Raw genomic sequence first — 12,875 nt, forward strand, 5'->3', positions numbered from 1 at the left:
AGCTACGATTACAAACACTAGAGCGAGCGGAAGGCACGTCGCCGTCATCATCGGTCCCTTACCGGAGCCGGACAAACCTTATTGTAGTAGATAGTCCGTAAGTCGTTGTGCTAAGACCCCATAGAAGCAGTGCATCAGGACATCAACCGTCGTTGATGAAGAGATAACTAGATCAGAAGGATTCAATCTGTATACACATGAACACAGAAGAATGAAGATTGGATCTACTCCCTTCGTTCCTAAATATAAGTCTTTTTGGAGGTTTTCATATGAGACTACATACGGATGTATATAGACATAATTTAGAATATAGATTCACTAATTTTGCTCCATATGTAGTCCATTAATGAAATATCTAAAAAAAATTATATTTAGGAACGAAGGGAGTACATGAATCCATCAAACACAAGTGTCGACTGAATCTCGTGAGATCCATCAAAGACAAACCTCCGCACACCCTCTGATGATGCTAGAAACACCGTCGAGATGGAAGCTAGGCCGGAAAGGCCTTATTCCATCTTGAGAGAGCCGTCGTCGTCTCACCTCTCTAAGTAGGACACAAATCATAACAAAACTTGAAAATCCATCCGCAAACGGCGCCCTCCCGCCGGCAAGGGCTGGGATCCACCGCACTTCCATGGCCTTGAGACCATAGAAGAGGAGATAGACCAACAGCAGCGCCGATGGGAGGCACTAGAAACCCTAGTCTTTAGGGTGCCCTGGCATACAAGAGCGAAGGGAAAGGGGTTGTGTGTTGTTAACTTTCAATATATTCATCTTCAATTATAACAATACGACAAAAAGTTAGAAATAATTAAAAAATACATACATATCTAGATCTGTAGAGCATCTAGCGACGATTAGAAGCACTGAAGCAAGCTGAAGGCGCGCAGCCGTCATCGCCCCTTCCTCGTCGGAGCTGAGCAAAACTTATAATAGTAGACAGTTCAAAAGTCATCATGCTAAAAGCATCATACGACCAACACACCAGAACAGTAGCCTTCACCGATGAAGATCCTTCTGTAAATCAGAAGGATCCAACTTGAAGATATACAAATATAAACGAACAAAGACTAGATCTGTGTAGATCCACCAAAAACAACCACCGACCGAATCCCATGGGATCTGCTGAAGACAGACATCCATATGCCCTCTAACAACACTTTCTGTACCATCGAGACGAGGGCTAGGCAGGAAAACTTTATTGCATCTATAGGAAACCGTCACCGTCTCGCCTTCCTAAACTGGACACAAACCTTAACAAATAAAAAAAAAATCTAAAAATGGTACCCTCCCGTCGACAAGGGCTAGAATCCGCCATGCCTCTATGGCCCTATGGCCATCGAAGACGAGACGGCCAACGGCGGCACCAACAAGTGGCAAAAGAACGCTAGCCTTTTTGGAGAGGTAATGGCGGCTGGGTGTCTACTCTAGTCCATGTTTATTATGGTAAGCCACTCTAGTATCTAAGAGCAACTCTAGCAGACCCCGCATCCCGCCTCGACCCGGAAAATAACCGTCAAAATGCGGGTCGAGACGAAAAAACCTGCCCGATCAGACCCCGCATCCCGTCCCGGCCCGCAAATATTTTTGCGGGGCACGGCAAAACTTTCCCCAAACTCTAGTTTCATGGGCCGGGAGGCCGACCTGAGCTCAGCCTCTATCCGCAGCAAGATTTGGCGGGAGGGACATTTCCGCACGGCCTTTCCCGCTCCCCCCACCCGCCACCACCATTGCCTCGCAACCGCACGCTCCGGTGCATCCTCCGTGGCCGTCCTTCGCCACCATAGACGCCTCCTTGCTGCCTCCCCTCACCGTCGAGGTCGCGCACGCTCCTTCCCCTCGGGCGGATCTCGTCGCCGGCCATGTTGGCCCCACCGTCGCTCAAGCTAGCCTCGCGCCTGCCCGCAAGTGGCAGGGCAACATGGTCGTGCCGGGCGGAAATCCGACAACCCCCGCCGCGAAGGCTCGCGCTCCGGGCGCTAAGGCTGTTGTGCGATCTCGGCCGTCGGTGGAGAAGGTCACCAAGGCCGCGGGCGTCAAGAGGAAGAGGATTCAGGCTCCTCCTTCATCCTCTCACTCCATCCCGGAAACAGATGCCCCGGCGATGCCGTTCAACGGTGTCGCTCCCCCCGCAAGCGAGGTGTTCGACGAAATGGCCGGAAGGTATGCATCTTCGGTCATGGTCATTTCCTTTCGATCGTTTTCGCCATTTGTTGCGATAGCTCGTGACTTGTCAATCGTTCAATATAGCCCTAGATCGAAGAACTACATGATCTTGGAAGATGAAGCTTTGATCCAAGCATGGAGTGCGGTGTCTCTTGATGTATGCACGGGTACATTTCAAACCGTCAAGAGATATTGGCAAAGGATCAAAAATCAATACTTCCGCATTATAGCAAAGTATCCCAATAGGACTCCACGCACATTTCGGTCGCTTGAAGGGCGTTGGGAGAATATCAAGCCTATTTGCAGCCGTTGGGCAGCTTGCTTGGAGCAAGTACGCAATGCACTTTCAAGTGGGACCATTGAATCCGACTATGTGAGTTTGTTTTGCCTTTGTTCAAGTTGTGTGTAATCATATTTGCGTCATGAGAATTGATTACATCACTTTGTTCACATTGTGTAGGACAAGATTGCCCAACATAGGTACAAAGACATAGAAGCTTCAAGTTGTGTGTAATCATATTTGCATCATGAGAATTGATTACATCACTTTGTTCACATTGTGTAGGACAAGATTGCCCAACATAGATACAAAGACATAGAAGCTTCGGAAGGCAAAATTTTCAAACTAGAGCATTGTTGGGAGTTGCTCCAAAAGTGCGAGAAGTGGAAGTTGATCGACAAATAATCTTTGTTGCTCGCCGAAGAGAACAAGATCATGTCAATGAACCGCGATGACATGGATGACCTCACCAAAACATGTCATGATATGGCAAGGAGAGAGATCTTGAAGAGGAGAATGGAAGACTCTGCTTCATATGGTGGCAATGCCGATGAACTTCAAGATGGACTCGATGGCGAGGAGTGAAGATCGACCAAGATGATGCAAGACCCTCTTTTGCGTTTGTCGTACTGAACTTGGCTTTTATTTCCGCGTAAAACTGTGTTATGTTTGTTTGAATTTGAACTTATTTGTGAGAACTGATGTCAAATACGAGAATTGAGTGTTTTCTGTTTCCGGGGCGACGAGGCCGTGTCCGAACAGACCCCGCAAAAACCGACCGGTGAATATGTTTTTATACGAGTCCGTCTGGGGGTCTGCATCTATGCCAGGCCGCGCCAGCCGCAAAAGGGGTTTTACGCAAACTGCAAACGGCGTATTACGGACCGGTATTATACGGGTCTGAGTTTCTCTGACTATATTATAGCGGCTAAGAAGGAGCTTCTCGTGTGAAACCCCTTTTCTGGGCGAGGGGCTGTCACCAATCGACACGTTATCTATTGGTCTAGCTGACACGTATCAGACTGGGTTTTTTATTTAACTATATTGACTGGTATTTACCGCTGTAAGCATAAATATCTAAGCTTCTCTCACTAGCGTCCGCGAACACCTCGTCCTTTCCATATTCTTCTAGCTGAGACAGAGAAAGGAGAGAAGACCGCTTGCCGCCGCCGTTCGTCCATCCGTCGTCGTCCTGGAGGCATCGTCCGTCGCGCCCATCCGGCGCCGGTGTTCGATCATCGCCATCCGTCGCCTGCAGCCTGCCGTCGTCAACCTTTCGTCGCGCACATCCGCCGCCGGCGCCCCAGCCCGCTCCCCTAGCTCACTCCATTCTTCTCCCCACCCCTCCTTTCCCCCTCGATGTTGGGCATGACCACCTTATGTTGCTGCCTTCTGCTCACCTTCAGCTGTCACCGGCTGAACACTACTCCACTACCATCGTGTGAGGAGCTGCAAACGTGGATGGACACCGCCTAAGGAGGAGATCGGGAGTGGGAAGAGGAACTATGCCATGGCACTGGCCTGGAAGTGGGGCAGATGGGGCTAGGTTGTGGAAAAATGGTTGGTGAAGGGGGACGCAGAAACACTGTCAAGCGGTAGCATTGCCACTGTGCCGCCTCTGCTCATCATTGAGGACGCAACAACAAGGTTAGACCCCTGCCCTTTAATTTTTTCAGATCTGGCAGTATACCAACATGGTAAAACTGCTTAACGGGTTGATGAGAAAAACAAACGTAAATAGTCATAGTTTGTTTGTTCCGATCAAAAGTTCTGATTTCTATGAATCGAGATAAATGACCATGTTTTTTGGTTTTAAATAAACGCTATAATACTTTCTTATATATTACAGGATCTACTGCGTTAAGCCTATATATAAATGGTAGCAAAATATTTATTTGAGTATGGGGAGAATGTTTGTGTTGATATTTATTTTAGTAGAAGATTTTTGACGTTTTCTTTGCATAGCAGATGGGATCATACATGTGTACCCATTATGTGCGTGCTCCATTCCATCACTCCTTTACATTTGGGCCTCTTTCACCTCTTCGTCGAGAACCTGTCCAATCTATCCTTGATGCTTTAAACCAAAGATTAAGTGTTCAAATTGGTCCTATATATGCACATGACAACTGCGTAAGTGAAAGGTTTTTTGTCAAGGACAGCATAGCAGGTGGCATAGTAAATGTTTTTCATTTTTTTTTGCCTGAAGAAGATTTGATGGTGTTATCTGGAAATCCATTTTCAATGTTCTCTGTTTTGGCTTACATTTATTGATGATTGCATATGGCTTAATGCTTATACTTGCCGATTCCAAGGGTCTTCTGAACGTATGGGATCGTGATCATGCATCTACATTCATCTATTGAAGATAAAGAAGTCTAATTAGTATGCCACATTTCATTTTGCGTTTGCCGAGATAAAACTTATCACATAATTATCCCAGAAAATGCGGTTTCATATCTCTGTTGTAGCTGAGCATGTTAAACAACTGGACATAGCTGCATTTAGAAATGTCAAGGACAAACCCGCAGGAAGAGTTCTATCTAGAGGGAAGAATCAAGTGCCTCAGATACGCCTGATGCAATTCTTTTTGCATAAATAAGGTGACACGGTACCACTCAAGCCTGTCAGCTCGCAGTCGACTGTTGCACTGGGAATTTATTGAGAAACATAGTTGCTATTTTGCAACGAATTTGACTTCAAGCATACAAGATTGACAAGGGGACAAAGAACGAAAAAAATGATGGCAATGTATTCTGCAAATTGGTGCTTCTTTTGACATTCACATGATTATGATTTCAGTCGAGTGGATGTTACAACAGAATATAATAATGTTTAGCAAAGTCAATACCACAAATGGTCTCTAGGAAAAATCAATCTTTCCACTTAATAATTCTTTACATTTATTTTGTTGTAGCAATTTCTGTACATGTGTGCTATTTTAATGTGCACATCGTTAGGGTTTGTCTTCCTTTACCATTTTTTATTTTTAGATCTATTTCAATGTGCATATTGTCAGGGTTTGTCTTTCTTTGCCATTTTTTATTTGTAGATTCTACTAATTTATATTAGACAAGAGTATAGGATTATTTTCTAGCTCTGTTCTTATCTTCTCTGATATGTGCATTCATGCAATACTAACACGTGCTATTAAGCAATGTAATTCTGTATTAGGTAAAATTCATCATATTTTAGTTTCTTCCAGAAAAAGGCACCCATCTAATTTGTAGATATGCGATATTTGCCCACAGGAATTAACATAAAACCAACAATGATATTTTGAACACATATCTTATATTTGCTATAACATGCCAGATTTGGATGGAAAAGGATAGATGTGTGTAGATACGGGGCGTGGCGCCTAGCCCAGCTCTTCTCCTACTTTTGCTGCTTTGCCGGTATTCATCTGCGTGATCGTCGCCTAAGTCCTTAGCAAGGGCAGCACCAGCTCTGTCCGGGTATTTCTCTGCTTCATCGCCTTCTCCTTTCAAAGGTAATTTATGTCCCTCCATGAACAAATGAAATTTCCATGGCTAACAACAGGAGACTGGTTATTTAGAAACTCAAACTGAATTCTAATATTTGTGCATTATTGTAATTGGAGGATTCAATGTGTACACAATACACAAATGCCTCTAAAAGGAACGCCAATCCAAAGGATTAATGACAATTTGATCTTTATGATTTGGTGCCCACTTAGGTTGTGTAATTACAAACAAGAAATTTTGCTTGGCTAGATTCTTTATCTTTCTCAGCATAACAAGTTTCCTATGAGATCTCTATTGGTACAAGTGAATCGTTGTGCTCAAAACAACTTCTATCGAAACCTATCAGCTTAAATGAAAACAAAGATTGTTGTTACGTAATTGAGTTATATAGGTACGAAACGGTACCCTGTAGATTGCCATTGTGGTTCTGTAGTCTCAAGTTTTTTTGCTCCTTATTTCTTTGAGTGCTCCTGATGTAGCTGTCATTCCTTTATGTATAATACAGATGGCAAAATTATCTGTGTAGCTGGCAAAAGATTTGGTCATTGGTCAAAATTTGATCATGCACCGTGTTTGTTTTTCAAGCTATATTTGTTCTGATACAGATGAGTCATCTTACACCACATGCATGTTGAATAATTAGGCACAAATTTCATGTTTAATTCCAGAATATAAAGCATGACGATACCAGCTAGTAACATGTGAAACTCTAACATACTAGATGCAACAGACAACATGAATAGATGTACGCATCTAACATGTTCATTAGGCTAACGGGAACACGACACACGTACCGAACGTTTGTAGAGGAAGCAGATGTGTTCGGTGCAGCTATGTTGTTGACGATGACGTTGGCGATGACGGGACGAAGTAGACGACGCTTGAGGCTTGGTAGACGATCCATTGTGGAAGCAGCGAGCAGTCGCGCAGAGCACTTTCCAAAAACCTAATTCGTCCTCTCCCGTACAGGATTGCAAAGGCGACTGGTTCCGGAGACTTGATATCCCGCTCGCCGTTGGACGACGGCGCTTGGGATGAGGTAGACTACGATGGCGACGCAAGTTGTGAGACGAGGCAAAATCCTAGATGTTTTTCGGTGTGTCTTTGACCAACCCCGATAAGCTGTATATATAGGAGGACCAAGGTCGGTTCCGTGTCGCGACCACGTCTCAAACCGACGACATAAAAAATAAAAGGCAAAAGTTAGCCGCGCCGTTGGACGACGACGCTCGGGATGAGGTAGACTATGATGGATGCGCAAGTTGTGAGCCGAGGCAAAATCCTAGATGTTTTTCGATGTGTCTTTGGCCGACCCCGATAAGCTGTATATATAGGAGGACCAAGGTCGGTTCCGTGTCGCGACCACGTCTCAAACCGACGACATAAAAAATAAAACGGCAAAAGTTAGCCGCGCCCCCGCAAGGCATCGGACCAACACGCCGTCATGCCCGGCCGAGCGAGAGCGCGCGTGTGGTTCTCTCCTTTTCCTTCTCAACGCACACTTAGAATGGTGGGGGGAATTCACTATATAAAGAGGGCCAACACCTCCTCCACTAGCAGTATGTGACTAAACTTTAGCACCATCACATCACCACTTGCCATTTTATTCATGGGCTCAATTTGAGATTTTAGAATTTTGTAGATAGATCAAGCCCATTTAATTCTAACAATGCAAAGTATATTCTCAACAAAAATCAGTCAATTGTTGTCTGCTCGCTCCTAGAATTTATGCCACAATATTTTACTTACTTGAATAAATCACAGCAAAACCAGCGATGGCCATTTACATGGGCATCTGCCTGCTAGTCCATGTTTATTTTGGTAAGCCATTGAACAGCTCATTAACCCATCGAAATGCTCTTTATTGTTAGGGAGCGCCTAGAGCACAGCTAGCTACGTTTTTCCTATGGTCTTAGTCACCTGACATGGGTGTGATGTCACTTTTTTTGGCCCATCCCGTTTTGTTTCTTGTCCCAGCCCGTTTGCTCTTTTGATCCTGCATGTGGGCTGTTTGCCTTTTTCTTTCCTATTTGGGCCTGTTACTTTTCTTTCCTATGTGGGCCTGCCACCTTTCTTGTTGTCTTCCCATCCCTGTTGACCTATGGGTGTCACGTGATCTTCCTCCCCCCGTTTCCACGCATCTTCCTCCCCCCCCCATTCCCTGCCGCCAGCCACATTGCTAAACCCATTCCCAAACCTACCTGCAGCCACATTGCTACCCATCCCCCTACCTCCAGCCACATTGCTACCCATCCCCTCAACCCTACCTCCAGCCATCCTCTTGTTGTTGTTTTTTGGACAGGTAAAACATCCTAGATCTATGGCCTGATTCAGCTCAAACAAAGTTTGGGGGCAGATTTAGGATAGGCAAGAACAGTACAAAGAAAACAGGGCAGATTCAACTCAAACAAAAACTGATCCAGCTGAAATACATTTTGGGGGAGATTCAAGACAAGCAGAAAACAGGGCAAGAAAAACATTGTGTGCCATGGATACAGGAGAAACATAGTTTGGGGGATACTCAGGACAGGCAAAAACAGGAGAAGCTGAGCAAAGGAGTAAGATAACTCACCAAGGTAAGCTGCTTTGCTTTGTTTTTTGTGCTTTCAATTTCTGTCTGCAATTGATCATCCACTGTTCTCACAAAATCTCGCAACCAGAACTTTGTGACCTGTTGAAAAAGAAAGGAAACCTGTGTGACCAGATTTTTTCTCTGACAATGCAGCTATACTTAGCACTTATGGAAGCTATCTGCTTGGCAATCAGGTTAGATATGAGACATGTTATAGCTGGGTACACTTAAAAAAGGCACTGCATTATCAATAACTTGAACAAAAAAATTCACAAAAAAAAACTGATGCTGCAGGCACTTACTAGGGACTGAAAAAGAAAATGTTGTTTGTTTGCAGGCGATACCATACAGCAACCAGAACTGTGGTTTCCCGTTTGGTGAATCGAGCAAAGTGCCTGGTACATTGCATAGACTGTTGTTGGATGATGAAGTTGCTCCTAATATGCATAACATGAGAGGCATCAATGAAGACTGCATGAGTAACAACAATCCACAACAGGTATGCATCAAAAAAAGAAGCACCAGTGTAAAAAAAATGACCCCTTTTTGACCAGGGCAGTGTGTACATAAAATTAAAAACAGCAAATGACTACAATCATCAGCAACTTTCTTATTACATATTAAAATTATTATTTTGGCAGATGGATGAATGCGCACATCTGTTTCTTGGGGCTTCAACAAGCCATTTTACACAAACATCAACGAATCAGTCTCCTGTAAGTGTGTCACATGAACAATGATGCACCCGTGGTAATAATGACCTAAAAGAAAGAATGGCTTGTTGACGCAGAAAAACCTTATTATTTTCATTTTCAAAAATTAGGGAATGCAGATCATGAACATGACAAGTGACGCACCTATGTCTTACTTGCAAATGATGTTTGCTGCTGATCAAGAGGTTTGGTCGTGACTCATTACTTTCCTATAAAAAAAACAACACGCAGAAATGAAGAAAAAACATTATGAAACGAGTGTCTGCTTGTTGTTTCTTGACAGGGTGCAAAGTATGCATTATCTCAATCCCAAGAAGATCGGCTACTTCGTACTGAGGTTTGTCTTCATCAACTTCAATATAAAAGAAATTGCAAATAAAATGATTTATTTCTCTATAAATTTACATTTGTGTACAATTGCTAAAATATAACTCTTGTTGCTATGAAAAAAATTCAGAATGAACTGTTCATGATAACTGGGCGATATGGAACAGTAACATCGGAGGATCCAATGCAAACAAATGCTCAAACAATAGCAGGTACATCGGAAGTTGACAACAATCAATGTCAAGAACAGTTCCCTGAATATCCAAATTTTGAAAGCCTGCAAGATTTGAATTTTGACAATGAACAACCTGATGAAGCAGTAGAATGCACCTCTGACCAGTGTCTTGATGAAGATGATACAGACAGTGAATCAGGAGATGAGCTTTCCCTTGGGCATAAAGGAAAAAGTTCTGCTATGGATGTTCATAATGTTGGAGAAAAAGAATACACTGAAATTGGGATCGAAAAAGAACAACTAACACAAGATGACATCCTTATGTTCCTTGAAGATGAAAGTATTGCTGCGGCTCGTACATGCAGCCAGGAAGTCCGTAGCCACCATGTGCCAGTAGTTGACATGACATTTGACAACCAAGAAGCAGCGTTTGGTTTCTACAATGAGTATGCATCAATCTGTGGCTTCTCAGTCAAGAAGGCAGGTTACTTTTGTGCAAAGAAGGAAGGTGGGAGTGCACCGACAAGGATTACCTTCAAATGTAACCGCTCTGGGAAAATGATTGATGAAGAGGAGAAGGAGGCAAAGCTGAGGAAACGTCGGGAAACGAGACAGCAGAAAACAGGACAGGTTCCACGGGAAAACTTGATAAAGAAGAAAACCAACACCATTGATATAACTGGTTGTAAAGCTCAACTGATTATCACCAAGAAAAATGAGAAATGGGTAATCACAATCGTCAACCTTGAACACAACCATGATTTGAGCCCTCCATCTGAAACAAAATATTTGCGTTCTCATAAACATATGACAGAGGAGGAGAAGCTTCTTATCCGCACATTCAATGCTGTAAAGCTGCCGACAAGAAAGATAATGACAATCCTCAGTTTCTTGAGAGGGGGCAACACTCCTTACACTAAAAAATATATCAGCAACGTGAGGACAGCAATTGGAAAGGAGACTAACCAAAATGACATGATGCAAGTGCTCACTTACTTCAGAAAAAAGCAAGCAGAAGATCCAAGATTCTACTATGCGTTCAAGACAGCTAATGTTTCTGATGAGGCAAGCAAGGTGTTGTGTATTTTCTGGGCTGATGGATATGCAAGAAAGATGTACGACTTGTATGGTGATTGCTTGAGCTTTGACACAACATTCAAGAAAAACAGATACAATCTACCATTCGCTCCTTTTGTTGGCATCACAGGTCACAGTCAGAATTGTTTGTTTGCTTGTTCAATAATTGAGAATGAGACAACTGATACATTTAAGTGGTTGTTTGAGACATTCCTTCATTGCATGGGAGGCAAAGCTCCTGTCACAATAATCACAGATGAAGATGCAGCCATGAAGACGGCAATTCCTATGGTTTTCCCTAATTCCGTTCACAGACGATGCCTCTTCCATGAGGAAAAATGCCCTAGGACTTTCGCAACAAAGGAAAACCTGCATGCTGATTTCAGTGATATCATACACAACTCATTGACAGAGGATGAGTTTGAATGGTTGTGGCCAGATATGATAGAGAGATATGGAATTCAACATGTGAAATATTTTAACCTTATGTGGAAAAAAAGGAAGAGATTTGTTCCAGTCTACTTCAAAAAGAATTTTTTTCCCTTCATTCATTCTACTGCACGTAGTGAGGGGACGAACGCCGTTTTCAAGGATAACATCACTTCAACTCACAGTGTCATATCTTTCTTGGAAGAATATCAAAGGATTTCTCAAAACATTCAAGACAATGAGCGACAGCAGGACTCGATAACAAGAACAACTCAACCAACTTTCTGGGCTCACAGTGAACTTGAGATTCAGGCAGCAACAATGTACAATAGGAAGATCTTCTACAGGTTCCAAAAGCAGATAAAATTTGTTGTGAATTTACATGTTGAAGAAATAGAGCGGAATGTGAGGTATGAAGTGTACAAGACAGAAATGATGGCTGCAAAAGATTTCAGACAAAGAAGGTTTCTAGTTGAAGTCAACATGCAACAACAGGAATTTAGTTGCATATGTGCTAAATTCTTGAAGGATGGAATTCTGTGTAGTCATGTCCTTAGGGTTCTTTCTCATCTTAACATGTCAAAGTTGCCTCAAAAATATTACATTGACAGATGGATGCCAAAAGATGAAAAGGACATTCGAGACAAGCGTTTTAATGTGCCTATTGACCTAACTGCTGGTAGTCAACACTTAAGGTACACACTTCTATCTAGCAGGTTAAATGAGATGGCTTCTGATGGTGCCTCAACAAATAGGAAATATTTGTATGTTGTTGGAGAGAGTGAGAGAGTGCAACAAAGGTTGGATGATATGACTAAGGAAGATGAAGCTGCTAAAGGTCAGAAAACACATGATGGGCACACAAATGTGGAAGATTGCTGTACAGGCCCACATCCAGATGGTTATGGGGACAACTTGCAAGATCCTGATGTTGCTGTTTCAAAAGGACGTCCACAAACAGGGCGATACAAGACATTCATGGAAACTTTAATGGCCAAGCAAAAGATTCATTGTAGCCATTGTGGTTCTGAAACACACAACATTGCTACTTGCACAGCGCGCAATGATAGTATCATCCAGCCAAAAGGACAAAACGTCCCAAGAAAACGTGCATCAGGTGTAGTAGAAAAGTAGTTTCCCCTAGTTTTGTTTGAAAAGTAGTTTCCTGTTGTTTCCTTGATGTTCACATTTTTCTTTTGTTTGAGCAGCAGCAACAAAAGCAAATCAAGCAAAAGGGGGGCAAGCAAAGAAAAGAGGCAAATCACAAAACAAATCAACAGTACAAAGACAGAATGACATGGATTGGAATGTTTTGAATTTATTTTTTGTTTTTACTCATGTAGTGATGGAGCTACTTTAAAAAAGAGTGTGAGGATGACTGTGTAAAGAAATGCGTTGTAATATTTTATGATTAGTGGGTGCAACAACAAAAATATGGGACTTACAGATTGAAGAATAATTTACTCGAATGATTTTGATGTTGCATCTGCTTTACGGTCTTGATAGTTTTCTTCCCACCTTCTTTTCATCTTCAGAAACATGCCTACACAGAACTAAAGACAGAAAAATGTGAATGTTTTTATTCATGTTGAAAAATGGAATTAATATGAATAATCATTTATAAAACAACATATAAAAAAAGGTC

The 12,875-nt window shown here is 42.7% G+C and overlaps 1 protein-coding gene across 1 annotated transcript; it reads left to right on the forward strand.

Moving 5' to 3' along the window:
* Window positions 1-1,924: 1,924 nt before the first annotated feature.
* Window positions 1,925-12,364, forward strand: LOC123405831. The gene is made up of 11 exons (XM_045099372.1): window positions 1,925-2,166; window positions 2,630-2,649; window positions 8,663-8,703; window positions 8,847-9,008; window positions 9,151-9,225; window positions 9,333-9,407; window positions 9,506-9,559; window positions 9,680-10,096; window positions 10,790-11,165; window positions 11,292-11,553; window positions 11,641-12,364. Exons 1-11 carry the CDS (start codon window positions 1,925-1,927, stop codon window positions 12,362-12,364), a joined length of 2,448 nt encoding a protein of 815 aa, XP_044955307.1.
* The last annotated feature ends 511 nt before the right edge of the window (window positions 12,365-12,875 follow it).

Source organism: Hordeum vulgare, chromosome 6H, assembly GCF_904849725.1.
Source record: "Hordeum vulgare subsp. vulgare chromosome 6H, MorexV3_pseudomolecules_assembly, whole genome shotgun sequence".
NCBI lineage: Eukaryota > Viridiplantae > Streptophyta > Magnoliopsida > Poales > Poaceae > Hordeum > Hordeum vulgare.